The sequence below is a fragment of the Ranitomeya imitator genome, chromosome 8 (genome assembly GCF_032444005.1).
Source record: "Ranitomeya imitator isolate aRanImi1 chromosome 8, aRanImi1.pri, whole genome shotgun sequence".
NCBI lineage: Eukaryota > Metazoa > Chordata > Amphibia > Anura > Dendrobatidae > Ranitomeya > Ranitomeya imitator.
In genome coordinates this window covers 15,239,112-15,254,732 of record NC_091289.1, presented here as the reverse complement: position 1 = coordinate 15,254,732, position 15,621 = coordinate 15,239,112, and the positions used below count along the sequence as shown (strand labels likewise).

Genomic DNA, 15,621 nt, shown 5'->3' with positions numbered 1-15,621 from the left:
CAACAGGTTTTCTTCAAGAATGGTCCTGTATTTGGCTCCATCCATCTTGCCATCAATTTTAACCATCTTCCCTGTCCCTGCTGAAGAAAAGCAGGCCCAAACCATGATTCTGTCACCACCATGTCTGACAGTGGGGATGGTGTGTTCAGGGTGATGAGCTGTGTTGCCTTTATGCCAAACATATCGTTTGGCATTGTTGCCAAAAAGTTTGATTTTGGTTTCATCTGACCAGAGCACCTTCTTCCACATGTTTGGTGTCTCCCAGGTGGCTTGTTGCAAACTTTAAACGACACTTTTTATGGATATCTTTGAGAAATGGCTTTCTTCTTGCCACTCTTCCACAAAGGCCAGATTTGTGCAGTGTACGACTGATTGTTGTCCTATGGACAGACTGTCCCACCTCAGCTGTAGATCTCTGCAGTTCATCCAGAGTGATCATGGGCCTCTTGGCTGCATCTCTGACCAGTCTTCTCCTTGTCTGAGATGAAAGTTTAGAGGGACGGTCGGGTCTTGGTAGATTTGCAGTGGTATGATACTCCTTCCATTTCAATATGATCGCTTGCACAGTGCTCCTTGGGATGTTTAAAGTTTTTTTAAATAATTTTGTATCCAAATCGGCTTTAAACTTCTCCACAACAGTATCACGGACCTGCCTGTTGTGTTCCTTGGTCTTCATGATGTTCTCTGTGCTTCACACAGAACCCTGAGACTATCACAGAGCAGGTGAATTTATACGGAGACTTGATTACACACAGGTGGATTATATTTATCATCATTAGGCATTTAGGACAACATTGGATCATTCAGAGATCCACAAAGAACTTCTGGAGGGAGTTTGCTGCACTGAAAGTAAAGAGGCCGAATAATATTGCACCCCCCACTTTTCAGTTTTTGAATTTCCACAAAAATGTAAAATAAGCAATAAATTTTGTTCAACGTCACAATTGCTGATTCTTCACCAAAAATTTACATTTGGTATCTTTATGTTTGAAGCCTGATATGTGGGAAAAGGTTGACAAGTCCCGGGGGGCCGAATTATATTATATTATAATATATATATATATATATATATATATATATATATATATATATATATTTTTTTTTTTTGTATTTCTCCTTGAGGCACTAATGTCTTTGATTCACATACAAACCAATGAAATGAATTAATAATTTCTCTTACTCTTTCCTGAGCAGAAGAAGAAGAAAGACATGATGAAAGAGCCAGCAAAGCCGCTCGCCGCAAAAGAAAATGGAAAGACAAAATCCCCTTTGAAACTGCCTGCACCCGATTCCAATCAATCTCAACCCGTCGGGAACTTGGAAATTAAAAGGATCAAACCTGATCTCAGAAATGTCAAACGGGCACAGGAAGCCGCCGCCGCAGAGCCGAGGGCGAGGAGTCCCCTCACAAGGAAATCTGCCCCTAGTCCCGGAACGCAGGTGAAGAAGGTCTCCGCACATAAGCTCAGCCCCACAGTCTCTGCACGCGATGTCAGTCCTCGGAGCCAGAAAAACGCCAACTCTGAAGACTCCCATAAGAGTCCCAGCGGTAAAGAGCAAAACAAATGTACTGACGGTATCCAGGCCAAGGATTGTCCATTGACCCCCAAACCTGCCAGGCCCAAGGAGGGGCCACAGGATGTCCGAGAAGAGAAGGTAAGAATGTATTTAATCCAGAATATAAACTCTTTAATGTTGAAATTGCAACACTCAGATGGAAAGATGTTGGAATTCTGGAAATCGTAGGCTGGAGAAGTTACCGATCTGCAAATGGAGTAATCTTAAAAAAAAAAAAAATATATATATATATATATATATATATATATATACATACATACATACATACATACATACATACATACATACATACATACATACATACATACATACATACATATATATATATATATATACATATACATATACATATACATATACATATACATATACATATACATATACATATACATATACATATACATATACATACACATATACATATACATATACATACACAAAAAACACATGGGCCACCTGCATAGCGAACAAGTCTGTAGGAACCTGTTCACATCACCAAAGAACTAGAAAACACAAAAGCGCACAGAGAGGTAAAAAAAAATACTCTGTTGTAAAAAAAAAATCACAGTAAATAAGCAAGTGGTAGTCAAAAATGAAAAAATACAGGGTATTTAGTTAATACGTTTTTTTTTTGCAAAAAAATGTATGTTAAGCTGCTCCACCAATCGCCAAGGTATACCCATAATAGAGCAGTCCTGTCTAATGTATATAATCCCTATCTGATGTATTTAAAAACCTGATCATCTGTATAGTACCTGTATGAACAGGGCTCAGAGAGAAAATATCCACGTTGAACATGCGAGATGGATAATGTTTTGATTTGAACAACACATGCCGAAATCCCTACAATTCCATCCTCGGATAATATCACTGAGGATATTAATGGTCGTCTGAGGAAGGTTCTGCCTCTGGTCATCAAGATCCACTGCTGGCAGCCTCTGCATAATCACCATCCAAAGACGTCCCCAATGTGCTTGGTGGGAGAGAAGTCTGGAGACTCTTCCGCCATGGCAGAACAAGGCCGTATGTCGCTCATGTTACTGGAAATTTTGTTTCTATTCTTTCATAATTTGAAGATCAGTGATTTTTCCATTGTTCCATGACTTTTCCTTCTTGCTGTTGCAATTTCAGTGTTGAGGGTCTATTTTTTTTTTTTTTTTTTTTGCTTTTCACAAGATAAAAGTTCAGTATAGATGTATAGATCTGCAAAACGCTCATATTTCAATCCCCTGAACGTATCGTGATCACCATAGTCTGGAGATAAATTTTTAATTTCTTGGGTCCGACCTCCTGGGAGCCTCGGCGATCCCAAGAATAAGCAACCCAAAATCCCCTGTGTGGAGGAAGGGGCATATCAGACACTGCTCAGCCACAGGCCCCTTACTCCTCTTTTTACATTCGCACGGACCGTCTCTATTCTTAGACCCTGCTCCTCTCTACGTTTGGTAACCTGACCCAGGACGCGGCCTGCAGAGGTACAATTTTAGATATAGACAGTCATCCCGGCCAGGCTTACTTACCCAGTATCTGATATCTGTAGTGATGCCCTTTCTTATCGATGCATAAAATGCATAGTGGGAAGGGGTTGAAAAACATGGCTGCTTCCTTCCTGAAACAGCGCCGCTCCCATTCGGAGGCGGTGAGTGGTATCGCAGCTCAGTCACAAACCATTGTAATGTCTTGGTGTACCGGCTTGATCACAATACTTTTTATTGCAGGTTGTAATTGCTGACGCAGAGAAGACTCCTCTTCCTGAAGCAGAGCACCAGCCCGCCGCGCCAGCCGTACAGTCCATGTGCTGTAGTGTTCGGGTTCCCGGCCCTCAAGGGGATGCAAGTTTGGATCGGCTGATGCTGTCTGAAAAGTTGTCACAACTTCCCCCTGAACGATCTGCGGGTTGTCAGGAGGAACTTTCAGTACTGCCGGATGATAGCGAGGCGATCGCGGAGTCATCTCACAAGGAAGTCGCCCATGAAGAAGCCACGGCTGGAAAACCAGATAATCGTCTGGACGACACATCAGAAGGTAATTACCTGGAAACGTGTCGTCATAATCATTGAGATGCCATCCTTTTACTATCGTGCATTCTAACTGATGGGGGACATTTCCACTGATTTCTTTTTTTTCCCGAACCATCTGTCGAGCTTAAAATAATAAGTCAAGACCCCCTCAAAGTGGTCTGAATCCACCGATATCCACGCGATCGGCTGATAGTCTGTTTCAGGAAGTGAGTCGAGGGTCCCAGAAACGGACTATGTCTAGGGGTAGGGAACGATAGGGCATGTTGGGTTACGGCCTGCCGTTACATCGCCGGCAGAGGAGTCTTTGTCGTAGAGCTGTGTATGAGGGGAGACGGGGGATGGCTGCCGGCCTATCGAATGTTTAGCCTTAAGTATACTCTCCTTATTGTTCACTCACAGCTCCTCTTCTGGCCATATGATAGATGCAGCCAGTGATTGACTGCAGCGGTCACACGTCCATAGGGCCATGACACTGGCTCTCTACTTCCTCTGCCTGCTATATGGACATATGACAGCAATGACATGATTGGCTGCAGCAGTCACATGTCCGTCTAGAAGCGGAAACATGGAGATCGGCGCAGGGCCCGCTCTGCTGGACGACGAGTTGGGAGTGACTTCTAAGTTTGGTATACTCTGCTTCTATTATTTTATAGCTGGATTGCTTGGAAAATGTTTAATAAAGGGGCAAACACTTTAAGGGATGTTAATCTTAGCTTGCTTGAATTTTCCAAACTTATTGTTTATTAGCCGAGTTGGCATTAAAGGGGTTGTCTCAAATATTTCGCCATGTGGATGTTATAGTGAATGGGTAGAGAGATATGTCTCATAATGCTGCCTCCATCATTCTTCACTGTGGGTATGGTGATCTTCTGGTGATTCGCAGTGTCAGCTTTGCAACTTTTTTCTTGTATTATGGCCAAAAAGTTTCACCTTTTTAGTCTCATCAGAACACATTTTCCCAACTTTTAGTAGGCTTGATGTAAGTTTTGGTAAAATATAGTAGGACTTGGATGATTTTCTTTGTCAGCAAAGACTTCCATCTTTCCAGCCTACCCCACTGGATACACATATTAAGAATACGGGAGATTGCTGTCACATGCAGGACACAACCAGGACTTGCCAGAAATTCCTGCAGCTCCTTTAATGTTATTGTAGGCCTCTTGGCAGCTTTCCAATGCAATTTTCTTCCTGTCTTTTCTTCAGTGTTTGACGGATGTCTAGTCCCAGGTAACGTTACTGTTTTGCCCAATTTAACCCACTTCTTGATGAGATAGTAATAGTGTCCTTGTTATATCTATTGCCTGGGAATTTGTTTTGTTTCCTTCTCCTGACTAACCACATTGCACTATGAGATCCCTTTGCTGTGTTGTCAGCTGTTTACAGGCCAAAAAAATGTCAGGGAAATCCTGCAAGAACAGCAAAACTTTCTGATGGGGTGATCCGAATCGCTTTAAGTGATGGTGGCTGAGTACTGACTACTCTGTAACATGAGGGTAACTTTTTCGGCACTGGCTTTCCGGCACCATTTACCACGCACAGCGCCCTATGATTACTAGTGGCAGTTACTGGTATTACAGCTCGACCATTGAAGTGAATTTGACTGAGCTGCCATGCCGTGCTCAGCAGCTACAAAATGTACGGAGCTACACCAGAAAACAAAGGAGGAGGTGACCGCATTGGCGAGGACAGCATGGCCCCTTCACACTTCGGAGACCGACCACCTCTGATAGGCAGATGCAAGAAGAGTATGCTGACGGAGACTAAGGCCGCCTGCGACCGCAGCTGACGTGGACGCCTCTGCTCCTAGTCATGACACGCTTCTTGGCTCATGCGGAAAGGTTACGTTATCCCAGCCCCCAGCAGTCATCCTCCTTCTAGATTATGTTACCGGCTGCGTAGTTTTCTTGAAAGACGGGAAGGAAGATTCTGCTGCCCCCCTGGTTCCTTCCTAGTAATCGGGTCTGGGGGTCACGGTCTACATCGTCGTATTCGGGATATGTCTGGGGTTTCCAGCAATCATTTCACAGGTAACAGGCGACATGCATGGCTGCAGTGAGAGCGGCACCCTGGTGCCATGTGCTGGAAGTGGCGTTTAAAGGGACACTGCGCATGGGTGGCATGGATTGTTCTAGGGGCACAATTGCCAGTCACACTTTTTTGGGGGGGTATTTACCACCTTTTAGCTTTGCAGCAGCTGATAACAGGCTGCTATTTTAATGGCACATTCCAGCGATGATGGTGTCAGATTTACCTTCAGGTGCTGGCAAAAACGGGATAATATCTTTAAGGAAATGGCAAAGAAATTCCCTACTCTGGCCGCTGCTCTGCTTTGGCTTATTATTTATGGCCGACTATACCAGTAATATATAAAAATTCACCCAGGATGTCTGTGACACCTAAACATGTGCTCCTGTGACCCCTGTACATGTGCTCCCATCACCCAACTCCTCGGTGACGTCTAGTGATCCTATAATGTTATGGTAGGGTATCCATAATTCCTCCGCGGCTGCAGAACCTTGTCTTACAAAGTGTTTTATAGAGTGAGTGAAGATTATGTATCAGTCCAACAGTAATTCACCGCCACTCATCCCTGTATAATCGGGGTGTGATTGTTATCCACAATTACAAGTAAATGGAAAGTTCTCCTGTTAGAAATATATATCGTTTTTAGGGTTGTTTTTCATTGCAGTCTTCTCTCTTTCCCTCCTTGTAGATGCGGAGCCGTATATGAATCTCACCTTTGTGAAGAACGACCATTATGAGAAGGGGAACGACGTGGTGGTCGTACACGTGTACGTGAAGGAGGTCTGCCAGCCGACATCCCGGGTGTTGTTTCGGGAGCAGGATTTTACGCTGATTTTTCAGACAAGGTAAGAACCAGGATTGTTCTTCTATGACTAGTTATAGCCATGTGTATTGGCCTAATCGAGGCAAAAAGGGCGCTCTCCTTCTGGCCGCCTGCTCTCCTTCTGGCCGCCTGCTCTCCTTCTGGCCGCCTGCTCTCCTTCTGGCCGCCTGCTCTCCTTCTGGCCGCCTGCTCTCCTTCTGGCCCCCTGCTCTCCTTCTGGCCCCCTGCTCTCCTTCTGGCCCCCTGCTCTCCTTCTGGCCCCCTGCTCTCCTTCTGGCCCCCTGCTCTCCTTCTGGCCCCCTTCAGGCCGCCGCCAGCTCTCCTTCTGGCCGCCTGCCTGCTCTCCTTCTGGCCGCCTGCCTGCTCTCCTTCTGGGTGGCCGGCCGCCTGCCTGCTCTCCCTCTGGCTGGCCGGCCCCCTGCCTGCTCTCCTTCTGGCTGGCCGCCCGCCTGCCTGCTCTCCTTCTGGCTGGCCGCCCGCCTGCCTGCTCTCCTTCTGGCTGGCCGCCCGCCTGCCTGCTCTCCTTCTGGCTGGCCGCCCGCCTGCTCTCCTTCTGGCTGGCCGCCCGCCTGCCTGCTCTCCTTCTGGCTGGCCGCCCGCCTGCCTGCTCTCCTTTTGGCTGGCCGCCCGCCTGCCTGCTCTCCTTCTGGCCGCCTGCGCATTTACCACTTGTTGTATACCAATCGTTTTTGGTTTTTTTTTTTTTTTTTTCCTTTTCAGAGACCTAAATTTTCTCCGTCTCCATCCTGGTTGTGGCCCTGACACGGTGTTCAGGTGGCAGGTAAAGCTCAGGTGAGAATCGCCACGTGAGGATTCACGGTGTGACTTGTCATTTGCTGCCGTGGTCACATTCGCTTTCTCCGCAGGAACCTTATAGAGCCGGATCTGTGCAGATACAGCTTCACTGGGATCCGCATTGGTATCACCCTCCAGAAGAAGCAGTGTCAGAGGTGGGGCGGACTGGAGGCCCCCGCCGCACAAGGTCTGTACCCTGAATTCCACCATTGGTCTATTTCCGGGGTCCTCGTTACCGCAATATTGATGTTTTAATCTTTGATAACCTCTTGCGTTGCCCAAGCCAGTGCCCCTTTCTGTGGTATAAAGGGGTGATATATGGATTTGTGGTTTTCATTATTTTTTTGCTACGTATTTGCTGCTAAACAAAGCCCTACTTTCCCCCCTTTTTAAGGTGCAGTGGGTGGTGCAAAGGTGGCAATGCCCGCAAGTCCTGCACCCCTCGACAAGGCGCAGCCTGGAAGTAACCAGCACTCGCTCTCCAGCAAAGAGGAACCCAGAGCCGTGGAAAAGGAGAAGCCGCGAGTCGAGGATGCAAATTTGGACAAAGTGTCGTCCAGAGCAGCGGCCGATCACGTTCCTGTAAAGCCAGAACCGCTCATGACTTCGGTTGGTATCAAAAGGTTTCTGTAATTTATATCTGGACGGTTTTATTGGTGAGAGTGATCGTTTGTATGCTTGTGTATCCATGTATCTCCTTTAGGTCCCACAAATGGGATGCCAGTTAAAGGGGTTGTCTATTACCCGGGCGACCCTCTGAGTCCCTGTGTTACCTTTTGTAAAAATTCCAAATAGTACTTCACTGTAAATTTTTTTTTTTTTTTTTTTTTTTTTTAAGGGCATCTTCGTATAAAGCAGGTGTATACTACATCTTATAAACTCCATCTTGCATCTCATGAACTCCAATCTGTACGTTTCTTTTTCTTCATAGCCTAAGCCAACGTGCATGGTGCCCCCGATGACCCACAGCGCCATGAGCAGCGACAGTGCTCAGGAGGAAGAGGAGAAGCGAGTGTGTCTGCCGGGTTTTACCGGTCTGGTCAACCTGGGAAACACCTGCTTCATGAACAGCGTCATCCAGTCCTTGTCCAACACCCGAGAGCTGAGGGATTATTTCCAAGGTTTGTGGCTTTATGTTTCATTCATGGCTTCAGCATAAGAACGCAGTAGTGTAGGAGGATGCATCCTATCACCCCTGCATCTATTCTTTTCTTAGTATTTTTTTCCCCCTTGTTACTCAATAGATCATTCATTTGAATCTGAGATCAATTGCAACAATCCCTTGGGGACCGGAGGGCGTCTTGCGGTCAGTTTTGCCGTCTTGTTAAGGGCTCTTTGGAAAGGAACTCATCACGCCTTCCAGCCATCAAAACTCAAGGTGAGCCTAACATAGAACATCTACGTACAGGGGGCTTCGCATGTTTCTGTGCCTCCCGACTTAATGGCAGTTTGGATCAAACTCTGCTCTGTGTTACCTCTGATGGAGGGGCGCAGAGGGACTGAAGATGGCGGGATCCAGCAATCCAACCATCTTTGCAGCAGTGCTCAAAAGCGCGTCGTCATTAGGCATCCTCTGATGCCCCGAGGTAGGCGATAACAAAGCGGTAAACTACAGAATTAAAACTCCCTCCGTTCTTGAGGACAGAGGATTTTTAACAAGAGGTAAATTGCAAAGTTGCTTGTTTTTACAAAGACTTTTCAATTCTTCTCATGTAACAAGATGAGATAATACCTATAAAAGGGTTATTATATCTCTAGGACATGCCATTACTTGATGATTGGCGGAACTTTTTTGGACCCCCACTGTTGTGAAAAATAAAGGGGCCAAAGGGCTGGTGCAATACTGTGCTCCCTTGTAAGTTTCAGCGCCGTAGATCTTGTACTGTTTTTCATTAAATGTCTCCCCTCTCGGCCACATGTAGTGTGAGGAAATCCAACCCGCCCTGTCCGCTGATATTGGGCCCCCTCGCACAGTGGGGTCTGGGGCAAAGAAAAACAGGGAAGGGAATGCAAGACTTAACCCACTGCTGCAGTCTGTTCATTCCCAGGATCGTTGGGGTCCCTGAGGTCAGACACCCATCTATCTTGGTGATGGTTAGGATTCGCCACCACTTTACAAGATGGGAGTAGTCATTTATTTTCTTCCACATAAAGGACCGATCAATAGAGCTTTCAGTGCAATTTATGGAAGTTCAAACGAAAGGTGCAAATTTTCTAGGTATTCGTTGCTAAAGTTCTGCCCGTAAAATGCTACAGTTTGCTCTTGTTTAGTGCAGTACTTATTGCATGCACCACAAGTGCCGTAACGGCTCATTCAGACGTCCATGATGTACGGACCCGGACGCAGGTCTCCTGACCCAAACTTGACAACCTCATAGGAATATATGAGGCAGACGAGTGCAGCTCAGGAGACCCGCAGCCGATCCTGCATCGTGGACATCTGAATGAGGCTTTCGGCTGTGTCTGGTGCTTCTGCCCGGCCTTTTATTTGGCTGAATGGGGTTAAGGTGCAGTACCTCTGATGAGCTGTGCAGTATCTGGAATGGGGAAAATGGGGCTCACTTCTTATCTCTAACATGAAATCTCCCCTTTACTCTTTCCCAGGCGATCGTTGCTAGCAAAGCAAGTCAGTTCACTGGCTACGCTCAGCACGACGCCCAGGAGTTCATGGCTTTCCTGCTGGACGGACTCCACGAAGATCTGAACCGGATTCAGAATAAGCCATACACGGAGACGGTGGATTCGGACGGGCGGCCAGATGAGGTACAGGGATCCATCCAGAGCTGCCCTTTATTTACCTCGCGTATCGTAAGCGGGAAGTGATCCAGATACTTTTCTACTTTTGCATAAGTGCTGGATCAGGAAGGATAATTGCAAATATAACATTAAAAATTAATGTTCCAGGCAATGGTCTGGGGATGTTTGCAAGAAAGAAATTGATAGATGCTAAGTTGCACTCCGCTCCCTCAGGCCGGAGAGGACATTAAAATTCTATTTTCTTTTCTTTTCTTTTTTTCTGCTTTTCTTACAGGAAGTTGCTGATGAAGCATGGCTGCGGCACAAGATGAGGAATGACTCTTTTGTGGTCGATTTATTCCAGGGCCAATACAAATCAAAGTTGGTTTGCCCAGTCTGTGCTAAGGTATGGATCTCCTATAGAGCCCACTGTGACATGTATAGATGTTATCTCACATCGCTTAACCCTTCCTATAGAGCTGCAGGTGATGACTTCTTTTAACTTTTTTTTCCAACTGGACAAACCGTTCCCCAAAAATGTGTTCTAGTATTATTATCCCAGTTTTTTACAATTCTAAGGCTCCTTCATGTAGTTTATCATCAACGTATAATCTTTAGGAAGCTCCGTCCTAAATGTGACCGACCAAAGAGCAGCAGCCGAGGGTGATAACAGGAGGAAAGGTTTCATTAATGCTTTTCCCTAACACTCACTTTTTTGGGGGTCACTGAAAGCTGGGTGAGAAGGTCATGATTAGTAAATGGGGTGATAAGAAAAAAGCTCCTGTATCCCCTTATAGAGACATGACTGTAAGGTGGGTGATGACATGGAGAAAAGTTCCTGCAGGAGGAAATGAAAGCCGTAACACACACGGATTAGTAAGTGTGGTGATAACCTGAAGAAAAGTCCCAAAATTCTCTTTCCCTGAGCTCACTGAAGGTTATACAGGGTTAGCGATGACCTTAACAAGCTGTGATTTTTAGGGTGATAACATGAGGAAATGTTCCTGGTTTATACCTGAAATTTTAAACCGGAACGAAAGAATTTTAGGAGAGGTGACTACCAGAACAGGCTGCGATTAGTAAGATGGGTGATAACATGAGGAAAAGTTCCCGTTTCCCCCTCCCTAGAATCACTGCAGTCTGTGACTATTGAGAGGGCCGATAACAAGAAGAAAAGTTCCTGCAGCAGAAGAGATAAGCGAGACACATCGGGTCCTTCTTTACCACGTCACGCACAAAGCCAGGAAACAAATGGACATAATAATACTTTCCATCCTGGTCCCTGAATCTTGCACTTAGGATATGTATATAATGTTTCTTTTACATTTAGTAAATATAAATAATAATTTTTATTTATTTATATTGCAGTAATATAATATTAGCTGTTGATAATTTGTTATTTTTGTGATGCGTTCAGGCACTCGGTGTACTTGGATGGGATCCTGTAGATGGGATCTGACCTCTCGTGCTTTCTTCCTACACACAATATTGTACTAGACGATATCTGTACTAAAATATTGTTTTTAGGTTGAGGTTATTACGCCTTGAACGGCTCATTTCTTGTATCTACAACCAGAGTCCGCATCTTTTATATTTCTTGGGTGTATCGTTATGTCTCCCTGTGGACCAGACGGCCGGCGTGTGTGGGGTCATGATGTCTGACCGCCATAAAGGTGGAAAAAAATAGTGAAATAATGGGGGGGGGGGGGAAAGCCTGCGTTTCAACCATAGTTTTGTGGGTTTTGATTTAAAGGGATATTCCTATCTCCTAGATACTATCAGAATTTGTAGTAGATGTAATAATAATTAGCTAATGGCTTCAATTAAAAATGTAGGGTAGTTCTTCTGATGAGCGATGTTGCTTACCCCATGTGCAGGGCATTGCAGTAGCTAAGGTATCAATGGTTACGACCACTCATATAGTGACAGTTGTTTCTGGTTGTAACCATGGATACCAATGCCCTGCATAAGGGGTAAGCAACATAACTTATCAGAAGAACTGTACTACATTTCTAATTGAATGGATTTTCTGATGTCGTTGTTATTGTTACACTTACTACATATTGGGATAGGATCTTGGAGATGGGAACACTGTCCAGGCCAGTATCTATAGACTCACCGCCGCCTTCTTATCTCGCCGGTCATTTTACATTTATAAATTGCGTTTCTTGTTATTCCCCTGGATTCTCCGCTCTGCTATAATCTTCTCATTTTCTTCTCGCAGGTTTCGATTACCTTTGATCCGTTCCTGTATTTACCGGTCCCTTTGCCACAGAAGCAGAAGGTCCTGACTGTGTTTTACTTTGCAAAGGAGCCGCATAAGAAACCCATAAAGGTGAGGCTGATCCGAGCCGTCCGTGTCTCCTGGTGAAGGAGGTGATGGATGTGCCTCTCCTGTGCGCAGCCATATGTGTGATCTGTACACCTCTCCGGAATATAGATCATGTTTGTATATTTTACATCATTTATTGAATAATTTCTCCCTTCTAGTTCTTGGTCAGTATCGGGAAGGAAAACTCCAGTGCGGCCGATGTTCTCGAGTCCATTTCTCAGAGCGTCCGAGTGAAAACCGAAAATCTTAGGCTAGCGGAGGTATCCATTACTTTTTATTGAATCGCTAGTTTCTATTTTTTTTATCAGTAATTTTTCAATGACAACGTGATGCGCAGAACACAATTCTGCATAGTGCCAGGACAGGGCAATGATCTCCCACATTTATGATCAGGCAGAGAGCTCCTGAATTGCTCTGCGTGATCATGGAGAAAACTGTGCAGCCATACAGTTCTATAGCTGCACATTCCCCTCTCTCCCTCCGAGGGAGGACATCGGCGTCCAACCTCCTGTTACTATGACGTATGTTTGGGGAGGTGAGCACCGGACCCCCAGGTCTACAGCATTTACTCTCCCAATACCATCCAACTGGGATCCTAAAATCTACCATTTTACTGCTGTGGACCCCCAGGACTTGCGGTCATCTAATATTGAGAAAAATGTCTGTGATTTCAAAGGGGACAACCCCGTTTAAAGTAATATTTTGAGATACAGAACCAGACCTAATCCCTGAACCAGAATGATGCCGCCTCTAAGTGTATGACTCCCATTCAGACTGTGGCATATTTAGTAGCCGTCTGTAAACATCTGCAACTTTTTTCTTCATCTGGTGACATGCCCGACTTTTAGAATTCTTTACATTTTTCTTCTAGGTGGTGAAGAATCGACTGAACCGCATGTTTAACCCCTCGTGTTCTGTGGATTTGGTCTCTCCTACCGACCAGCTGTTTTGCTTTGAAGTTTTGTCACCTGAACTCGCTAAGGAGCACGTCATCGTATTACAAGTCCAGCAGGTAATCCACGATTCTTCAACTTTTTTTTTTTCCAAACTTCGCCACTACTTTGTCATTATTAATGAGCCCAGGGTGGTATGGCTGGCAGCATCTGGTGTGGTCAGGGGGCCAATGCTTGTTTCTTCCTGTTCAGATGGAAGGCTCCTCTTCCAGTAAGGATTATCCTCTTTGATGACCCTGGGTTCATTAATAAAATGACTTAAAGTAGTACTTTTTAAATTTTTTAACTCGAGAGCATTTTACAAAAGTCGCAATCGGTGCATGTGTGAAACACTTTGTTAAGCCAGCGAGCGCCCCTGATATTGTACGCTAGAGAGCCTTAAATATGCCGGAAATGTTTAGTAGGGTCTGACTGTGGGACCCCTGCCATGCATGTGCCCCCTTGAACATTCCTGATTAGGAGATGCGAACTCAAGAGATGTTGAAACCACCAAGGATTTCACTAGGCTTTACTCTGTCGCCTCATTGGGGGACACAGGACCATGGGTGTTATGCTGCTGTCCACTAGGAGGCGACACTATGCATAATCTGAAAAAGATTAACTGTGGCTCCTCCTCTGCAGTATACACCCCTGGACGGCGTCAGCCTTCCACCAAGGATTTCACTCGGCTTTTCCTATTAATGAATGTGGAATATATCCATCTGTGCGTAAGTTTGTACATCTGTGCACTCTTTCCATAAATGATTATCGCTCCCTTTCCGCACAGCGTCCCCAAGTACCAAGTATCCCAGTTACCAAATGCTCCGCCTGTCAGAAGAAGCAGCTTTCTGAGGAGGAGAAGTTGAAGCGGTGCACCAGGTGCTATCGCGCCGGATATTGCAACCAGTGAGTATTTGTCTAAAGTGCACCTGTCGCTGCCATTTTATATGACCGATTTAAAGGGGAGGTATTTCCACCATGTAAAGCGATGGAATATCATTACATTACGCCCTCGTCGGTCCTGAGAATGACGGGGTCTTGGTGCTGACTGAGCGCGTATTACACGTCCCGTGGGTCACACATTTCTCTAACATCCTAATTTCGGATACATTCTATTTTTTTTCTACTAAATTATTACTTCTACTTCTCAGGGTTTGCCAGAAAACACACTGGCCTGAACACAAAGTATCCTGTCGGCCTGAAAATATCGGGTATCCCTTCTTAATTAGCGTCCCAGAGTCACGGTTGACTTACTCGCGTCTTGCACAGTTATTGGAGGGTTATGCAAGGTAAGTGATACGCCAGCCGTACAATGACCCTAGAGCAGTTTTTTTTTTATTTCGGAGGAGGTGGGGGGTGATGCATCTAATCTCCGTCTTGGGATCTACCGCTTTCACTGACTGCTCCTTCATTCCTCTTTATGTAACCTGTAGATGATGTACAGCCGATGCAAAACATTTATGTAGAGGACTTTTCGTGGTCACAACTTATAGGTGTCTGTTTCTCCAAATTTAATGGGGTTGTCCAGTTAAAACAAGTCATTGCTGAGTGGTTGATGTCCCACCGCTGGGATCGGCACTGATCGGCAGAGCGAGGAACTTCATTGATCCTCTATGAGGGGTTCTCGGAAAGAGCAGCGCTTGGCATCCCCATAGAGAATGAATGAAGCAGGGGTCGGGCATATGCACTGCTGCTCCATCTGCCGATCAGTGGGGGTCTCGGTGATCAGACCCCCCACCCATCACCAAGTTCTGGATAGATATAAGTAATCAAAATCATATCAGTGGGGGTCCGACACACAATACCCCCTACCGATAAGCTGTTTCTCACCTGCTTAGACTTTCACTTCTTCAGTGTATCGGAGGAAGTCTGCACATAATACATGTTGCATATTTCAGCCTAGAGTAATAATTTGTGTTTATGATGTGAGTTTTCTGTAGGTAAATGATTCTTTGCTGTTGTATGATGTTTATTTCTTCCTCCAGGTATTCGGTAAATGTTTTCCAGCCTCCCTTCTTACCCGGAAGGACTTCCCCAGAGCAGCCCCCACAACCACTAAGTCCGGAGAAGCCTGACGCGCCGTCCCAGCCCGGCTGCACATCAGCAGAAGAAGCTTCTGAGGATACCAGAGACCCTCATTCTGCACAGTCGGGACTCCTCGGACCTTCTCCGTGTCCTTCACTACAGCCAGAGATAGGAGACTCCAAAGTGCAGGGAAAGACCTGTGCGGACCGGCATTCATCGGTCGGAACGGCCTCTGGCTTCTCGGAGCAATCGCCAGACACCTTAAAAGAGTTAGATTCAGGGGGCGAAAAAGAGACGTCTTATGAAAAATCCGTCAAACCCGAAGGTATTTGTTATTCGTGTGACGTATTAGTG

General features: G+C 45.6%; 1 protein-coding gene across 4 annotated transcripts in view; it reads left to right on the top strand.

Annotated features, from left to right (window-relative positions):
• USP19 (ubiquitin specific peptidase 19) overlaps positions 1–15,621 on the top strand; it is a 40,891-nt gene that overhangs the window by 13,306 nt on the left and 11,964 nt on the right. For 2 of the 4 annotated variants that reach the window (XM_069736372.1, XM_069736369.1), the window contains exons 5-20: positions 1,195–1,656; positions 3,297–3,603; positions 6,313–6,469; positions 7,168–7,239; positions 7,314–7,429; positions 7,643–7,851; positions 8,174–8,363; positions 8,487–8,620; positions 9,847–10,005; positions 10,274–10,384; positions 12,203–12,313; positions 12,469–12,570; positions 13,182–13,322; positions 14,030–14,148; positions 14,394–14,531; positions 15,228–15,592. In XM_069736372.1, the coding sequence (XP_069592473.1) occupies positions 1,195–1,656; positions 3,297–3,603; positions 6,313–6,469; positions 7,168–7,239; positions 7,314–7,429; positions 7,643–7,851; positions 8,174–8,363; positions 8,487–8,620; positions 9,847–10,005; positions 10,274–10,384; positions 12,203–12,313; positions 12,469–12,570; positions 13,182–13,322; positions 14,030–14,148; positions 14,394–14,531; positions 15,228–15,592 (2,893 nt within the window). Of the gene's footprint in view, positions 1–1,194; positions 1,657–3,296; positions 3,604–6,312; positions 6,470–7,167; positions 7,240–7,313; positions 7,430–7,636; positions 7,852–8,173; positions 8,364–8,486; positions 8,621–9,846; positions 10,006–10,273; positions 10,385–12,202; positions 12,314–12,468; positions 12,571–13,181; positions 13,323–14,029; positions 14,149–14,393; positions 14,532–15,227; positions 15,593–15,621 lie in introns of all 4 variants that reach the window. The other 2 variants (XM_069736370.1, XM_069736368.1) reach the window with 1 other exon arrangement.